We start from the raw sequence: 16,703 nt of genomic DNA, 5'->3' as shown, positions 1-16,703 counted from the left end.
TTTTCAATCATGGCAAGCAGATACAACACTTTCCATATCTTTTTTTCAAGAGTATCTTGATGTGTAAGGAAAGTATCTTCTTTACATTCTTTCCAAGACTCCAGCTTAAGAGGTTTCAATGCTGAATGTGAACGGATCGTGTAAATCTAATTTAGAAAGAACTTCTTTGAGAGCCTATCTCTGCTTTATTACTTGTGGAGATGCAGAGGCCACTAGGGTAGCTGTGCATATTTCTTGAAAATATATTATCAGCTCTGTGAAGCTGTTCAAAGAATAGAAGCTCAGTCACCCAAAGCAACAAGCGTGACCTTTAGGGCCTCTGTTAACTATTTCTCATGCTGTACACTAGCTGAACAGCTCCTTGGCCAAGTGTGATCTTACTTCATAATCGGTGTTGTCTTGGGTTATAACGCCCTACTCTCAATGACCATTTAGGGTTCCACTGGGCTGGTCGCAGGAAATTGTTGTAGGGCTCATCTGCTTTGGAGATGTAATTGTAGAGAATCCCCCTGTTATGCTGAACCACTTCAATTAAATGTAGGGCTACGTTGTAGTTTTCAGTTATTGTCAGTAGTTGGTAATGAGTGCTTCAGGTGTTCTACTGAAGTTAACATAAAGCTGACTTTTATATTTACTGTTTCTTGGACACCATTTATTAGGTATGTTTGTTTTTCTTTACAGAATGGGATTCCTGTTGAATCAAACTGGTCATGCTCATTCCCACTCTCCAGGCAGTTCTTCTCATTCAAATGTGGTTCAAGGTCATGGACATACTAGCCTCGCAGTGAGAGCTGCTTTTGTACATGCGTTAGGGGACCTTGTTCAAAGCGTGGGTGTCCTCATAGCAGCTTACATCATTAGATTCAAGGTAAGGCGTTCATTTTATTAGATTGTGATGGTTAAAATGAGGTTGTATACAAATAACGTAACCTGTAGTTTAAATAAATATTGAAACGTACATGAGGTTGTATACAAATAAAGTAACCTGTAGTTTAAATATTGAAACGTAACTCTAAAATGTTCTGATATTGTGATTTGTAGAGCATCTACAGTATGGCAGTGCAGAATAATTGTGAATGGTTGCTGGATTTGGATTAATAGTCTTCTGTTTCAGGAGTATCTATTAATTATTTACAAAGTGCACATATGTATGTAGCACCTGATGGGGTGCTTCTTTCAGCTGGAGTTGAACATTTAGGTGCTAGTAGCTTCTAGATGCTTCTGCAGAAATGGAGACAGTTGTAAAGAGCTTCAGAAGTTTGATAGGCTAATCCAAATGCCTGGCTCGTCTTTCTATATCGTGCAGCAACAACGTGGCAAATCTGTGTACTTATCCTGGAAAGTACTTCTATAAAACACAAGAGTGGAAAGAAAAGTGGCAGAATCTCATTTGTGGTAGAGTATGATCTATCAGCTCCATGCTCCAAAAACACAGTGTCAAATCTATTTCACATATTTTCCTCTTCCCAAAAAGTACAAACGTTTTTTTTAGAATCTCACGTTATTGTTTTTCATTTAGCAGGTACTTTGAGATCTGAAAGCAAACACGCTGTAACAAATGCCAGAGTTCTCTTCTGGATTCCTTAAGTGCATGACATGAATACTTTTTACAAGTATCATCTGTCACAAGTTCTGTTTAAAAAGAAAATAACCTATAGTATGAGAAAATATCCTTCATGTCTGTCAGTTTGTCATTTATATGATCCAGTGCCTTCAGGAAGAGTGTAACTTACATTGATGATGCCTTTGGGTTGCACTAAAGACACTTTTGGCCTGGCCAGTGTTTCTTTCCCCTGATGATCTTCTCTGTTGGCATAAACTAAGAAAAGCTTATTTGCTGATGTGCGACAGCATTAGCAAAAACAAAAAGTTGTCACTTTGCAGTTACACAATTTCATATTTGGCACGATAAGGCAGCTGTTGTTTTTATTTCTTCAACTTTTAATTCATTGTTCTAAAATGGTAAGGGCCAATCGTGGAGCATTAAAGTAAAACAAAATGCCAAAGCCCATAAGTAAAAGGAGTGACCTGAAAACAAATGCTCCCTGGCCCATTAAAAGCAATGCAAAGACTGCGAGGGCTCAGGGACCAACTAAGACACTTGTGGGAGGAGAAGTTAATTCCTGTGGGTGGCTGGGTGAGCTTTTAAAAAAATAAAAAAGCAAAAAAAAAAACTAGAGGGGAAGCAAATGGTAAACTAGAGACTGGAGGGTGCAACGAGGTAAGCACAAAGTGGCTGGGGTGATATTTGAGGGCTGAAGCAGTACATGAAGGAGAGAGAAGGAAAGTACATTCACTCTAACGAAGTGCTAAAAGAAAAACAAAGAAAATGATCCATGAATATGAGCAGCAGGAGCATAGAAGTCATCCAATCATATGGATGATAAAGAAGCAGTGCTCCTGGCGAGGGGCAAAAGACAAGAATGGGAAGGAATGCCATTGAATAAGAAGCAATGAAAGGAGAGGGTTAAGAAAGCCACCCGTGATTGTCTCAGCACTAAATTCATTTGAGACAGTGCACAATAACATGACAGTCATTGTTATGTTGATCACCAAGGAAGTCTGTTGGTGCTATTGACAGATAGCAGAAGTTTGTTACCAAACTCGGATCATTTTTTAGCAACTTTTAGAAGGATGCAAGACCGAGGGGGGACTTGCCAGGATTCTACCTGCTACTCCGTAGTCAAGCAAAGATCACTGAAGTGGAAGCCTTCTTTGACTCTGCACATTCTGTCATCAACTGTGGACTGGAACATAACTAAGGGCCTGATTTAGAGTTTGGCGGACGACTTACTCCGACACAAATGTGAGAGATATTCCATCCCTCATATTGATATTCCCATAAGATATAATGGGATTGTAATACGGCAGACAGGATATCCGCCAAGTCTGTGATAAAGTAACCCAAACTCTACATCAGGCCCTTAAAGTCTTTAAAAATGCTATCACGTAACTTACCTAGAGTGTATTTGTTTTCTCCATTGCTCCTTCACTATGGTCCTTAGTGGCTGTAGGATATTGCTGTTAAATAACTTTGAGAAAATCTAGGAAATACAAAGTACTGACCCAGTCAAGTTCTGGCATAGGTTTCTCTGCCATTTGAGAAGCGATGGCATGAGGAACGAGCTGTGTGAAGCCAATATAATTCCAAGATGGCCATATAGATGCTTGTAAAGTTTTTGTGCATTTACTGCTAAAGCCAGTAGTGTATTATTCATCTTGAAACGTTACTTGCCATACTGCTAAAATGGCTGCCATGTTGCATCTACTCTCAATATAACAGCCTTCCTGGGAGGATAGAAAATGGCATTCTAAGATGGCTGGCCAACCACAACTGTTGGCTTTGCCAGTGTAGTTCTAGAAGCACTGGCAAATCCAATGGGGGTAGGCAGAGGCTAGGAAGAGACAGGCGGGGAGATGGGGAGTGAGCAAGAGCAGTGCTTGGCATTGGACTGCAATGCAGAGGTAGAGGAACCAAAAATGACTGGTGGGATTGGGTAATGAGACTATACTGTGTACCAGAGAACAATACAAAGGCAGCATTGAGAGGCGGAACAATGGACAACTGATTGGATGGTGGAAGACTGGGAAGAAATGGAAAGCAAGGGAGAGAGTTAAACAGAGTGTAGGACATGCACTCCCATGTGTTGTTAAACCTCCAATTGCACAGGAAAAAGCATAAGTAGTAGAAGACTAACTGAACCAATCAAAAAAGCAAAGTGAAATGAAAATTCTCTTGGGATGAATCAAACTCATTAATAAGGTGGAAAGCCGTTAAATGAGATGTCATCACCCCTCGACCAGACCAGTGAGCTTAATCTTGGAGGGTCCATTCCAGGGTTAATTTATTGAGACAGGTGGTATGCAGACGAGCATTACACAGTTGGCAAGTCATAATGTCACTAACAACTACACTGATTGCTAGACTTCCTAAATCCTAATTTGGGCCCAGAACAGTAATACTGCATACTTCAGTCCTGTGTATGCTTGGTTAGTGCAGGTGTAAACCCATCACACTGATTGAGAGAGCTCTATTGGCTTCCGCAAAAGGTCCGTTTATAGTATCATGCGTCATGCACAAAGCAGTGTATCTGGCATCACTGGTTAACTTGGCAGAAGAACTGAAGAGGGTATATTTAGTCCTGTGTTGTAATTGGTAAAAGTACTGGTTTTGAACTCTTTTTTTTTCTCCAACTTACTATGAGTGAGGGGCAAATCACAATGCTATGAAAACCATACATCTTAAAATTATGACTAATTGTCAAAATGCCAATGTCATTTATTGTATAATATGTCCTTGTCACTTTGAATACATAGGAGAAACAGGCCGCCAATTTAGAACTAGATTTAGTGAGCACAAGTCAGCAATATGAAACAAACGTCTTCAAGCTCCCTTAGTTGAACATTGCCTAGATAAACTCCATCATGAGGATGACCTTCAATGGATTATCTTAGAAAAGATTTCCACAGCAGATGTGAACTTTGAGAAGTATAGGAAGAAAAGAGAAGTATTTTGGATTCATTTTTTCAACACAGTTGAATGAGGACTGAATGACAGAATACCCTGGGAATTTTTTTTTTTATAAAGTCTTTTCCATTGTTTAATGACTCATTAGATTGCTTATATATATATGTTCAATGGCATGTGTAGCTGCAGATACACATGCTGTGCATTATACTGCCATCTAGTGTTGGGCTCAGAGTGTTACAAGTTGTTTGTTTTTCTTCGAAGAAGTCTTTTCGAGTCACGAGACCAAGACTCCATCTTAGATTGTTTTCTTTCCGCCGTCGGGTTCGGACGTGTTCCTCTTCGCTCCGTATTTCGGTTCGGAAAAGATAGTTATCCATCGGATAATTAGACGGTATTGTTTGCGCTCGGTATCGGGTTAGTGATAGCACATCGACACCGAAGAAAGAAGAGCTCTGGCGGCCCTTCGAGGCTTCCACTCCTCGGCGGGGCCTGGTCGGCCCAACCGCGTCCATCTTTAAACCTCATGGACTGGACCCCTTCTGCTTCTGCCCCAACTGCCACCCTAAGTATCCTTATACAGAGCAACATTTGGTCTGTAATCTGTGTTTGTCCCCCGAACACAAAGAGGATACTTGCGAGGCCTGTCGGGCTTTTCGATCCACGAAAACACTGAGGGATCGAAGAGCAAGAAAACTCCAGATGGCGTTGACACCGGACGGACACACCGACGTCGAAGAAGAGGAGAGGTTCTCCATTCGAGATTCGGACTCGGACGAGTCCGAGACCGACCAGCCCGAAGACGCAATAAACCGTGAGTAAACCAGCCCCGGTAAAAACTCACACAAAGATAATGAAGGCCAAGGGGATGCTACCGCCAACAGGCCATGGCTTAACCTGAAAACACGGTGGCCAAACATCGGCACCGAAAAAGGCCTCCCAGCTACCGGCTTCGAACAGACTCGGCACCGAGAGTTCGGCCCCCCCCGAAAGTCAAAAAGGTTTCCTCAGAGCCAAAAAAGACTATCGAAAAGATTTTGGTGCCGAAACATGTGGCCTCGGAGCCGAAACAAGGCTCCTATACAGAGGGACAAGACCTTTCAAAACAATTACAAGGTCACCGGTTTGAACAAGAACTGGGCATGGGAGAGCCAGATCATACCCAGAGGAGGCTGCATATACAAAAGGACACGGGGAGAATCAGAACTCTTCCTCCAATAAAGATGAAGCGCAAGCTCGCATTCCAGGAGACGGAAATGCAGCCAAAGGCGAAAGTGGCTAAAGAAAAGACACCACCACGTTTCTCGCCACAGCAATCGCCAACACAATCGCCACATTTGTCCCCGGTAGCAACACCCCCAATGATTCAGTCACCAACACACACAGGGATGAGCCAAGATGACCCGGATGCATGGGATTTGTATGATGCACCGTTCTGATGGATACAACTACCTGTGGATTCCTCACCTTATGAATTCGATCCTTGCGCCAGCATCCGACGGAAAGTCTTCTTCCTAGCTGTCTACATTGACGAGGACGTCATAATGGAACGGCTCCACGTGACTCCGTCTGACGTCAACGTGCCAATAAGAGGTCCTCGTTGGCGTACTGACGTCAGTTTTTCCTTTTTCCGTGCTTCGACGCCAACGGTTTTTCTTCCTGGCCCGTTGGTAACTGTAACGATTTCTCGAAATTACAATGTCGCCTCCGAAGAAGTCCGGTTTTAAGCCGTGTAGGGAATGCGGGGGTCGGATGTCAGTGACCGACCCCCATTCGGAGTGTATTTGGTGTTTAAGCTCCGAACATGATGTGGAAGGTTGTTCTTCGTGCCAGAGCATGAATCCGAAAGCTCTAAAAGAACGCGAGGCGAAACTCTTCTTAGCCAAGGCAAAGAAGAAGGAACACATGAAAGTTTCCTCCCATGCTTCTCCCAAAAAACATAAGAAGCGTCGCCGTCATGACTCTCGGCGCCGTTCGGAGCGGAGCAGATCGAGGAGTCATTCGAGGTCTCGTTCATCACGGCGCCAGAAGACGTGGAAGATGAGTCCTACTGTCACGCCTTCAGTCTATGAGGTCACTCAAGGTAGTCCTCACTTTTCACCGGCGCCGAGGGATCCTGATGTTCACCAGACATCTGCACAGCAGTACCCGGCTTTCCCGACTCCGGGGATGGATCTGGCCGCATTTTTGAATGCGATGTATGCTGTTTTTCAATCCATGGCCCCTGCTGGTGCACCGGCGGGTCCCACGGGGCCATTGGCATTCAATTTGGGCTCGCCAGCGTCGTACAGGGCTGCTCCATTCATGCCCTTCTGCCCTACAGAGTCTGGTGGTCTGGTGCCGGGGTTTCCCCTGGCAGGAGTCCTTCGCCTGGGACCGTGGATCCGTCGGCTTCTCATCCGACTCCTTCTCCGCGCCATCAGGCGTCATTGATGGCCTCATCCAGACCGGCTCCATCTCCTTCCGTTCATTCGGCTTCGATGAGGTCATCTGCCGACTTCGCGCCGGCTCCGATGCCGGTTGAATCTGGGAGTCTTTCTGAACCAGTTCGGGGTCTGAGATTGTCTGCGTCGATGGAGTCCTTGTTGATGCCGGCTCTGGAAACTCATCTTAGGTCTTGAAGGAAGGCGTTGAGGCTTCTGGAGGAAGAGGAATACAGAAGGCTTGAGGAAGGTGAGATAGAGCCTTCTAATGACTTCCAGGGGCTTGCCACTGCAAGTGGTTTGGATACTTCCCCGGAGTGGGACATTGCTTCTCCGGGGGAGTTTACTGAGGAGGCCACCTCCTTCCATGCTGTGGTGAGGAAGGCAGCTGATTACCTGGATTTGCCTTTGTCCACGGCAGAAGTAAAGACTAACCTGCTCACAGAGGTTCTTCATCCATCTTCCTCCAGTGCTGACCCTTTGCTGCCTTTTAATGAGGCTTTGACGGAGCCTATTTTAGACCTATGGAAAAAGCCAGTGACTTCTCCTGCTGTGAACAGGGCAGTGGCAAGGAGGCATAGAAGTGCCCCAGGAGATCCAGTTTTTCTGTCTCGTCACCTGACTCCGTAGAGCTTGGTGGTTCAGGCATCATGTTCTGCAAAGTCTGCCCCCGGTACATTCCCAGGTGTTCCGACGGACAGAGAATCCAAGACGATGGAGCAGTCCTCGAAGAAAATTTTCCCCTCTTGCAGCATGGCCCTAAAAGCTACCAATTCCACCTGTGTGCTAGGCAGATATATCCATGCCCTAATGGACTCTGCAAAGGAGATGGCAAAAGATCTGCCACAGGAAATGCAAAAATCTTTTGGGGTCCCTTTTCTTGGATGCACAAGCTGCTGAGCAGCAGATTATACAATCTGGCCTGGATACCACGGATTCCATTGCCAGGGCCATGGGAACATCGGTGGCTATGAGAAGGCATGCCTGGTTAAGGTCTTCGGGTTTCTCATCAGATGTACAATCCACTTTAATGGACCTTCCGTTTGATGGGGAAAAGCTGTTTGGGGACAGACTCTGCCCTTGAACGGTTTAAGGACTGTCGGGCTACAGCTAAGTCCCTGGGTTTGCAGGCCCCTTCTACTACATAGTACAGACCTTTTCATAGGTTTCGAGGATTTGTTAGAGGCTCTGCCTTTCGGAGGTCTCAATCTTATGCCCAGCAACCTGCCAATCTGCCCTATCGTGCCTTCAGAGGGTGGGGTAGGGGTAGGGCTAGAGGTCCAGCCCAGCAGCTCTCTTCTTCTTCATCCTCCTCTGGTGGACAACAGCAGAAGCAGCCCTAGTTTTCCCCACTTTATCAGTCATACTTCTCCTGTAGGGGGAAGATTGAGTCTTTTTCTACAGAAATGGAGGTCAATTACAACAGACTTGTGGGTGCTAGGAATTGTGGAAAAGGGCTATGCTCTCCCCTTTCAGGAGTTTCCTCCTCCCTTTCCCCCCCGTCCCTCCTTTTGTTCAGAAGACCATCTTCTGTTGCAACAGGAGGTTGTCACCATGTTGGCAAAGGGCGCTATAGAGTTGGTGCTGTTGCAGGAAAGGGGTCAGGGGTGTTATTCAAGATATTTCCTGATTCCCAAAGTGGACGGTCGGTTGCGGCCGATCCTGGACTTGAGGATTTTGAATTTGTTCCTCAAGCAGGAAAAATTCAAAATGCTGACCCTAACACAGGTGCTATTGGCGTTGAACGAAGGAGACTGGATGGTGTCTATCGAGTTGCAGGACGCGTACTTTCATGTTCCCATAATCAAGTCGCACAGGAAGTATCTCCGTTTTGTGGTCGGATCGCAACATTACCAGTTTGGGGTCCTTCCGTTTGGACTTACTTCAGCACCCCGGGTCTTCACAAAGGTGATGGCAGTAGTTGCAGCACATCTCAGAAAGAGGGAGGTAGCGTTTTTTTCCTACCTGGACGATTGGTTGATCAAAGCCAAGTCTCCAGAGATTGTGTTGTCTCATCTGCGAATGACAACACAGTTGTTGTTCGATCTGGGTTTTTCGGTGAACGTACCCAAATCTCACCTGGAGCCCTCTCAACGCCTCCTGTTCATAGGGGCAGTACTGGACCCGACAAAGTTTCGGGCCTACCCCCCGCCTCAGCGGGTACGGGACATTCAGGCGCTGATTCCTTTGTTTCAAAGTGGAGCGGCAGTTCCAGTCCTCAAGGTCTTACGCCTGCTAGGTCTGTTTGCTTCTTGCATTCTGTTGGTCACTCATGCTCGCTGGCATATGAGGGCTCTTCAGTGGTGCCTCCGCAGACAGTGGTTCCAGCACAAGGGGGATCTCAGGGATTCAATAAAGATCTGTAGGGACGCTGTAGCGGATCTTCTTTGGTGGGCAGAGGACGGCAACCTTTCCCAAGGAAAACCGTTTTCACTGCCTCCTCCAGTGGCCTCAGTGATTTCGGATGCTTCCAATCTAGGGTGAGGAGCTCATCTGGGGGACCTGGAGATCAAGGGTCATTGGTCTCCAGCGGAACAGATGTTGCATATCAATCTGTTGGAGTTGCGGGCGGTACGTTTGGCGCTCAAGGCCTTCCTCCCTTCCCTTCGCGGTCGGTCAGTTCAGATCCTGACGAACAACACTACCACGATGTGGTATATAAACATGCAGGGAGGAGTGGGGTCGTATCTTCTTTGCCAAGAAGCCCTCCGACTCTGGTCTTGGGCTCAGGACCATCAGATTTGCTTGATGGCAAATCATTTGGCTGGAGTGTTGAATGTACGTGTGGACGTTCTCAGTCGTCACTTCTCATTAGATCACGAGTGGCGTCTCCATCCGGATCTAGTTCTCTACAGCTTCGAGATGTGGGGTACTCCTCAGGTGGATTTATTTGCCACTCGGGAGAACGCGCATTGCCCATTATTCGGCAGCCTCCAGTATCCGATGCAAGGGGCGTTGGGGGACGCGTTTCAGATGTCCTGGAGCGGCCAGTTGCTTTACGCATTTCCTCGGGTTTTGAGGAAGGTTCGTCAAGACCGGGCCCAAGTCATATTGGTGGCACCGGACTGGCCGAGAAGGGTATGGTATACAGACCTACTTCAACTCTCTCAGTGCCCTTCGCTCCGTCTCCCGCTCAGGGCAGATCTCCTCTCTCAATCGCAGGGGCAGGTTTTACACCCCCACCTCCAGAGCCTGCACCTTCATGCCTGGAGATTGAACAGGGCAACCTGAGTTCCTTTTCTCTCCCACCGGATGTAGCGGATGTTATACTATCGTCCAGGCGACACTCCACTAAATCTATTTATGCCAGAAGGTGGGCAAAATTTGTGCTGTGGTGTGGAGAGAACCAAAAAGATCCTTTAAAGGCCCATCTTTCAGATGTACTTTTGTTTGTTCTTAGTTTGGCGAAGAAAGGCTGTGCTATAGCTACAGTTAAGGGTTATTTGGCAGCTCTGTCAGCGTTTCTTTGCCTTCAGGACCAGCCATCTTTGTTCAAGTCTCCGATTGTACATAAGTTCCTTAAGGGTTTGGTGAATAGCTTTCCTCCTACTCCTTTTCACATGCTTCAGTGGGACTTAAATCTTGTTTTAACATTCTTAATGGGTTCGCCTTTTGAGCCCTTGCATTCATGTCCATTGAGATATTTAGCCTTCAAGACTGTTTTCTTAATTGCAATTACTTCTGCCAGGAGGATTGGAGAGCTTCAGGTACTTTCCGTAAAGGCTCCTTTCACCATGTTTTTCCCTGATATAGTGGTTCTAAAAACCAGGGCTGCTTTTCTACCGAAAGTTGTCACCCCTTTTCATATAGGGCAAAATATCACTCTTACTGTGTTTTACCCTCCTCCCCACCCGTCTAAAGAAGAAGAGAGACTCCATAGGTTGGACCCTAAGAGGGCCCTGAGTTTTTACCTCGAAAGGACTAAGGACTTTCGTTTAGATGAGCAACTGTTTGTTGGATATGCTGGTCAACAAAAGGGCAGAGCGGTTCAGAAAAGGACACTCTCCAGGTGGGTCATCTTGTGTATCAAGATCTGTTACTCTTTGGCAAAAAAGGTCCCTCCTGGAGGTATCAGGGCCCACTCTACTAGAGCTAAATCTGCATCCTCTGCTCTGGCGAGGGGAGTTCCATTAATAGATATATGTAAAGCGGCAACTTGGGCACCCCTCCATACTTTTGTGAAACATTACTGTTTAGACTCTGAGATGAGGAGGGACGGTCATTTTGCTCGCTCGGTATTGCAAGATTTCTTAGTGTAATCAGGCGGGCACCCACCACCGAGTGCGGTACTGCTTGGGACTCTATTCATAAGGTGAGGAATCCACAGGTAGTTGTATCCATCAGAAGAACAAGTTACTTACCTTCGGTAACGCTTTTTCTGGTGGATACACTAACTACCTGTGGATTCCTCACGGTCCCTCCCGCCTCCCCGTTGCCTGCCTGATTACACAGTTATCTTGCAGTCTTTGGTTTAATATTTCTTCTTATATTTATATATTTATATGTATATGTATGCGTGTATATATATGTATATAGTGATATTTCTCTGTGTATATTTGTGTATTTAAGCTCTCAGTAAGAATGGATGGTTTAAATGGACAAGGTTTTTGTGTGCGTATATCTTTCTATATTAATTATCATTTTTCATGGTCGGTTTACTCCTGTTTGCTTTAAGAGCACAAAAAAAGATGAGGTGAAACTGACGTCAGTACGCCGACGAGGACCTCTTATTGGCACGTTGACGTCAGACAGAGTCACGTGGAGCCGTGCCATTATGACGTCCTCGTCGACATAGACAGCTAGGAAGAAGACTTTCCGTCGGATGCTGGCGCAAGGATCGAATTCATAAGGTGAGGAATCCACAGGTAGTTAGTGTATCCACCAGAAAAAGCGTTACCGATGGTAAGTAACTTGTTTGTCTCTGACAATAGTCCTGATTGCTACCCGGCAAGGCCGTCACCACCTGAGGACAGCACCGCATACATGCAGGTGGTTTCAAGGGCATCTACATTTCATAATGTAGCATTGCATGCAGAGACCATAGAGGACGATTTTTTTTTCAACACCCTCTCATCTACGCACAGCCAATACCAAAGCTTGCCAATGCTGCCAGGCATGCTAAAACACGCCAAACAAGTGTTTCAGGAACCGGTCAAAGGCAGAGCCATCACGCCTAGGGTGGAGAAGAAATATAAACCTCCCCCTAGCGACCCTGTGTATATCACACAACAGTTAACTCCTGATTCGGTGGTAGTAGGAGCAGCCCGGAAAAGGGCGAACTCATAAACTTCTGGAGACGCACCACCGCCCGACAAAAAGTCGGAAATTCGATGCAGCAGGCAAAAGGGTGGCAGATCAGGCAGCCAATCAATGGCGAATTGCCAATTTGCAAGCTCTGTTGGCACGATACGACAGGGCACATTGGGATGAAATGCAACATCTCATTCAGCACCTTCCCAAAGAGTTCCACAAACGTGCCCAACAGGTTGTTGAGGAGGGCCAAGCTAACAACCAAATAAGGTCGGCTATGGACTCAGCAGACACGACGACGAGGACAGTGAACACGGCAGTAACCATTCGAAGACACGCATGGTAATGAACCTCCGGATTTAAGCCAGAAATCCAGCAGGCTGTGCTGAACATGCCTTTCAACGAACAACAATTGTTTGGGCCGGAGGTGGATACAGCGATAGAAAAACTGAAAAAAGACACGGACACGGCCAAAGCCATGGGCGCGCTCTACTCCCCACAGAGCAGAGGCACTTTTAGGAAGCCACACTTTAGAGGGGGGTTTCGGGCCCAAACCACAGAGACCCACATATCAGGGCCAGTATCAGAGGGGAGGTTTTCGAGGACAATATAGAGGTGGACAGTTCCCTAAAACAAGAGGGAAATTGCAGAGTCCAAAAACCCCACAAACCAAACAGTGACTTCAATGTCACAAACCCCCACCACACAACACCAGTGGGGGGGAGACTTACAGATTATTACCACAACTGGGAACACATAACTACGGACGCGTGGGTCCTAGCCATTATCCAACATGGTTATTGCATAGAATTCCTACATTTGCCACCAGATGTGCCTCCAAGAGCACACAATATGACCAAACAACACTTAGACCTGTTACAACTAGAAGTCCAAGCATTGTTACAAAAAGAAGCAATTGAACTAGTACCCAACCATCAAAAAGGAACAGGTGTTTACTCCCTGTATTTCCTAATTCCAAAAAAAGACAAAACACTGAGACCCATATTAGACCTCAGAACACTGAACCTTTACATCAAATCAGATCATTTTCACATGGTGACACTTCAAGACGTGATTCCCTTGCTCAAACAACAGGACTACATGTCAACATTAGATCTCAAGGATGCTTATTTTCACATACCCATACATCCTTCACACAGGAAATACTTAAGGTTTGTAATCCAAGGCGTGCATTACCAATTCAAGGTCTTACCATTCGGCATAACAGCCCCAAAGGTATTCACAAAATGCCTTGCAGTAGTAGCCGCTGACATCAGGAGACAGCACATGCACATATTCCCTTACTTAGACGATTGGTTAATAAAAACTAGCACTCAGCAACAATGTCTTCTACACACAAAATACGTCATAGAAACCCTTCACAAACTAGGGTTCTCTATAAACTACCAAAAATCACATCTACAACCGTGTCAAATACAACAATACTTAGGAGCAACAATCAACACACAAAAGGGGATTGCCACTCCAAGTCCACAAAGGGTACAATCCTTCCAAAATTTAATACTAAACATGTACCCAAACCAACACTATCAAGTAAGGTTTGTAATGAAACTCCTAGGCATGATGTCTTCATGAATAGCCATTGTCCCAAACGCGAGACTACACATGCGAGCCTTACAACAGTGTCTAGCAACACAATGGACACAAGCACAGGGTCAACTTCAAGATCTAGTGTTGATAGACCGCCAAACACACTTCTTGCTTCAATTATGGAATCCTATAAATTTAAACCAGGGGCGGCCATTCCAAGACCCAGTGCCTCAATACGTGATCACAACAGATGCTTCCATGATAGGGTGGGGAGCACACCTCAACCAGCACAGTATACAGGGACAATGGGACGTTCAACAAAGGCAACTGCATATAAATCATTTAGAGCTGTTAGCAGTGTTTCTAGCATTGATAGCATTTCAACCGCTAATAGTCCACAAACACATTCTTGTCAAAACAGACAACATGACAACAATGTATTACTTAAACAAACAAGGAGGGGCACACTCGTCACAACTGTGTCTCTTAGCACAGAGGATTTGGCATTGGGCGATTCACAATCACATTCGCCTAGTAGCACAATACATCCCAGGGATTCAGAACCAGTTGGCCGACAATCTCAGTCCAGCTCACCAACAGACACACAAATGGGAAATTCATCCCCAGATACTACAAACTTACTTTCTACGCTGTGGAACACCAGAAATAGACCTATTCGCAACAAAGGAAAACGCAAAATGCCAAAACTTTGCGTCCAGGTATCCACACCCTCAGTCCAAGGGCAATGCGCAATGGATGAGTTGGTCAGGGATATTTGCCTACGCTTTTCCCCCTCTCGCACTCCTTCCTTATCTAGTAAACAAATTGAGTCAAAACAAACTCAGACTAATACTAATAGCACCAACCAGGGCTCGCCAACCATGGTATACAACATTACTAGTCCTGTCAGTAGTACCTCATATCAAACTACCAAACACACCAGATATGTTAACTCAACACAAACAGCAGATCAGACACCCGAATCCAGCATCGCTCAATCTAGCAATCTGGCTCCTGAAGTCTTAGAGTTTGGTCATTTAGACCTTACACAAGAATGTAGATTGCGCCCCAGTAGATCGGCGATGCATTCACCTCCACCAAGGATTTCAGATTTTTGTGGGACCGATCTCTGCCCCAGTGACCCCATCCCCTGGGCTCCGGCCACGTTACCTGAGTGCTCCCCCAGGGCACCCAGTCACCACTATTGGGGACCGCGGGGGAGCCTGAATGTCCCTGGGGTCGCAGCTGGCTCCTCGCCTCCTGCAGCAGCCAGCATTGCTTTTGCACACAGCTGCTTAACATGCAGTTCCCTATCTGCAAAAGCATTCATTTCATCTCTTTCCCTGCCTCCATCTCTGCGGACAGGGAAATAAATTAAACCTCTGCTTCCAGCAGGTGTGAGCACTTTGACAACTCTCGCCCACTGGAAGCAGTGTGTTTGCTCTGACTTGACGGGATCTATGAAAGCTCCAGCAAAGTTGGAGCAACAAACTATGTCCTGGGGATGGGCACCCTGGGACATAGCAAGAGCCGAACCTGGGGGGTGGTGATCTAGGAGGAGTGGCGCGAGGCCCCACTACAATCTTCAATTTAACTCCGGTGAGTTGGTGGTTCCCGGCCCTGCAGAGGGCCCTTGCAGCCCCCTTAATTGCAATCAATTGCCCGGGGAGATGGTGGTCCCCGGGGCTGGGGGTCCACAATGGACCGCCTTCATCACATTGTTGCAGCCCTGGGGGATGTGGTGGTTACTGGGGCTGCAGGGGATGGAGGAGATGTGCAGCCCCCCAGCATACATTTCATATTTGGGAGCTGGTGGTCCCCTGGGCTGCGGGGGAGTCTGTACGGGCAACCCCTGTTGAAAATTAATTATTTTGCCCCAAGGAGGTGGTGGTCCCTGGGGCTCAAAGAACCTGGGGGGGGGGCATGCACACGCTCCTTTCTTTTAAATAATGCCCCTGGGACCTGGCCCTCTAGAGGCTTTTTCCAAAACAAGTGTGGATCTGTCGCAACTCTCTGCAAATGTGTTTTTTATTTTAATTTTATTTTATTTTATTTTAAAACTGCTTTTTTGCCCTGGTGGGGGTCCCTACCCTGGACCCTTTTCTTATTTTTTTAAATCTTTTTCCGGGACTTGGCTGAAGCAGAATCCCAAGATGGCTGCCAACACTTATTGAAGTGTCCGCAGCCAATAGAATCTCAGCACGAGATTGAGAGCATTCACTAAACCTTTGCGTCCCAATATATATATATATTTGAATTTTCTGTGAAATCTCAAAAACTACTGAACAGATTTACACCAAATAACAAAAAGGCCGCTATCTCTACCAAGAGCCACCTTTCTGCCAACTTTGGTGTAATTCTTTGCAGCAGTTTTGGCTGTATTCCTGTTTAAAAACCCCAATGGTATTTAATATGGGTAAAAATATGTTTTGGGACCAACCCCCATTTTCTCTGCCCCTGCTTGACGGATCACCCCAAAAGTTTCCAGACCACAGCTGAAGTGAGTGTTGAATTTTTTAAGCAAATTTCCTGAAGATTCATCAACCAGCGTCAAAGATATAGGCAAGTAAAAAAAAAATGGCGACCAACACTAGGTAATATAAATAGAGAACAAGGCATTTAGCAGATCCCAAAGTTGCTTAGGGTTTTATATCAAATCAAACAAACATAAGTGGAGATCCTGTCTGTTCACAAATGGTATTTCTTGACGAATCATAATGTGTTTTGAAAGCAACTTAGGGTGGAGATGTCACAGTTTTGACCTGTAATTAGTGTTCTGGTCTCATCAGAACAAAAGTCGTCTGACCAGAGTTTCCTAGAAACTGTGGAACGTTGGGATCTCTAATAAGGCATCCTGTAAGTAATATGTGCAAGAATACTTGAAGACCGAGTCTACAATGTATATCCGGCAACTCGGTTAGCCTGGCAGTTCCAGTGGGGTAATCAAATTATTCTGGAGAAGTACACCTTTGTACTGTGTGTACGAAGTAGTCGCACCTACACATACAAGA

The 16,703-nt window shown here is 46.0% G+C and overlaps 1 protein-coding gene across 2 annotated transcripts in view; it reads left to right on the top strand.

Annotated features, from left to right (window-relative positions):
- Positions 1 to 16,703, top strand: part of SLC30A4 (solute carrier family 30 member 4) — a 232,796-nt gene that overhangs the window by 65,384 nt on the left and 150,709 nt on the right. For both annotated transcript variants that reach the window (XM_069222525.1, XM_069222526.1), the window contains exon 4: positions 682 to 868. In XM_069222525.1, the coding sequence (XP_069078626.1) occupies positions 682 to 868 (187 nt within the window). The remainder of the gene's footprint in view (positions 1 to 681; positions 869 to 16,703) is intronic.

Source organism: Pleurodeles waltl, chromosome 3_1 (assembly GCF_031143425.1).
Source record: "Pleurodeles waltl isolate 20211129_DDA chromosome 3_1, aPleWal1.hap1.20221129, whole genome shotgun sequence".
NCBI classification, from domain to species: domain Eukaryota; kingdom Metazoa; phylum Chordata; class Amphibia; order Caudata; family Salamandridae; genus Pleurodeles; species Pleurodeles waltl.
Note: the sequence above shows the minus strand (reverse complement) of the source record. Positions and strands in the feature narration are given on the sequence as shown.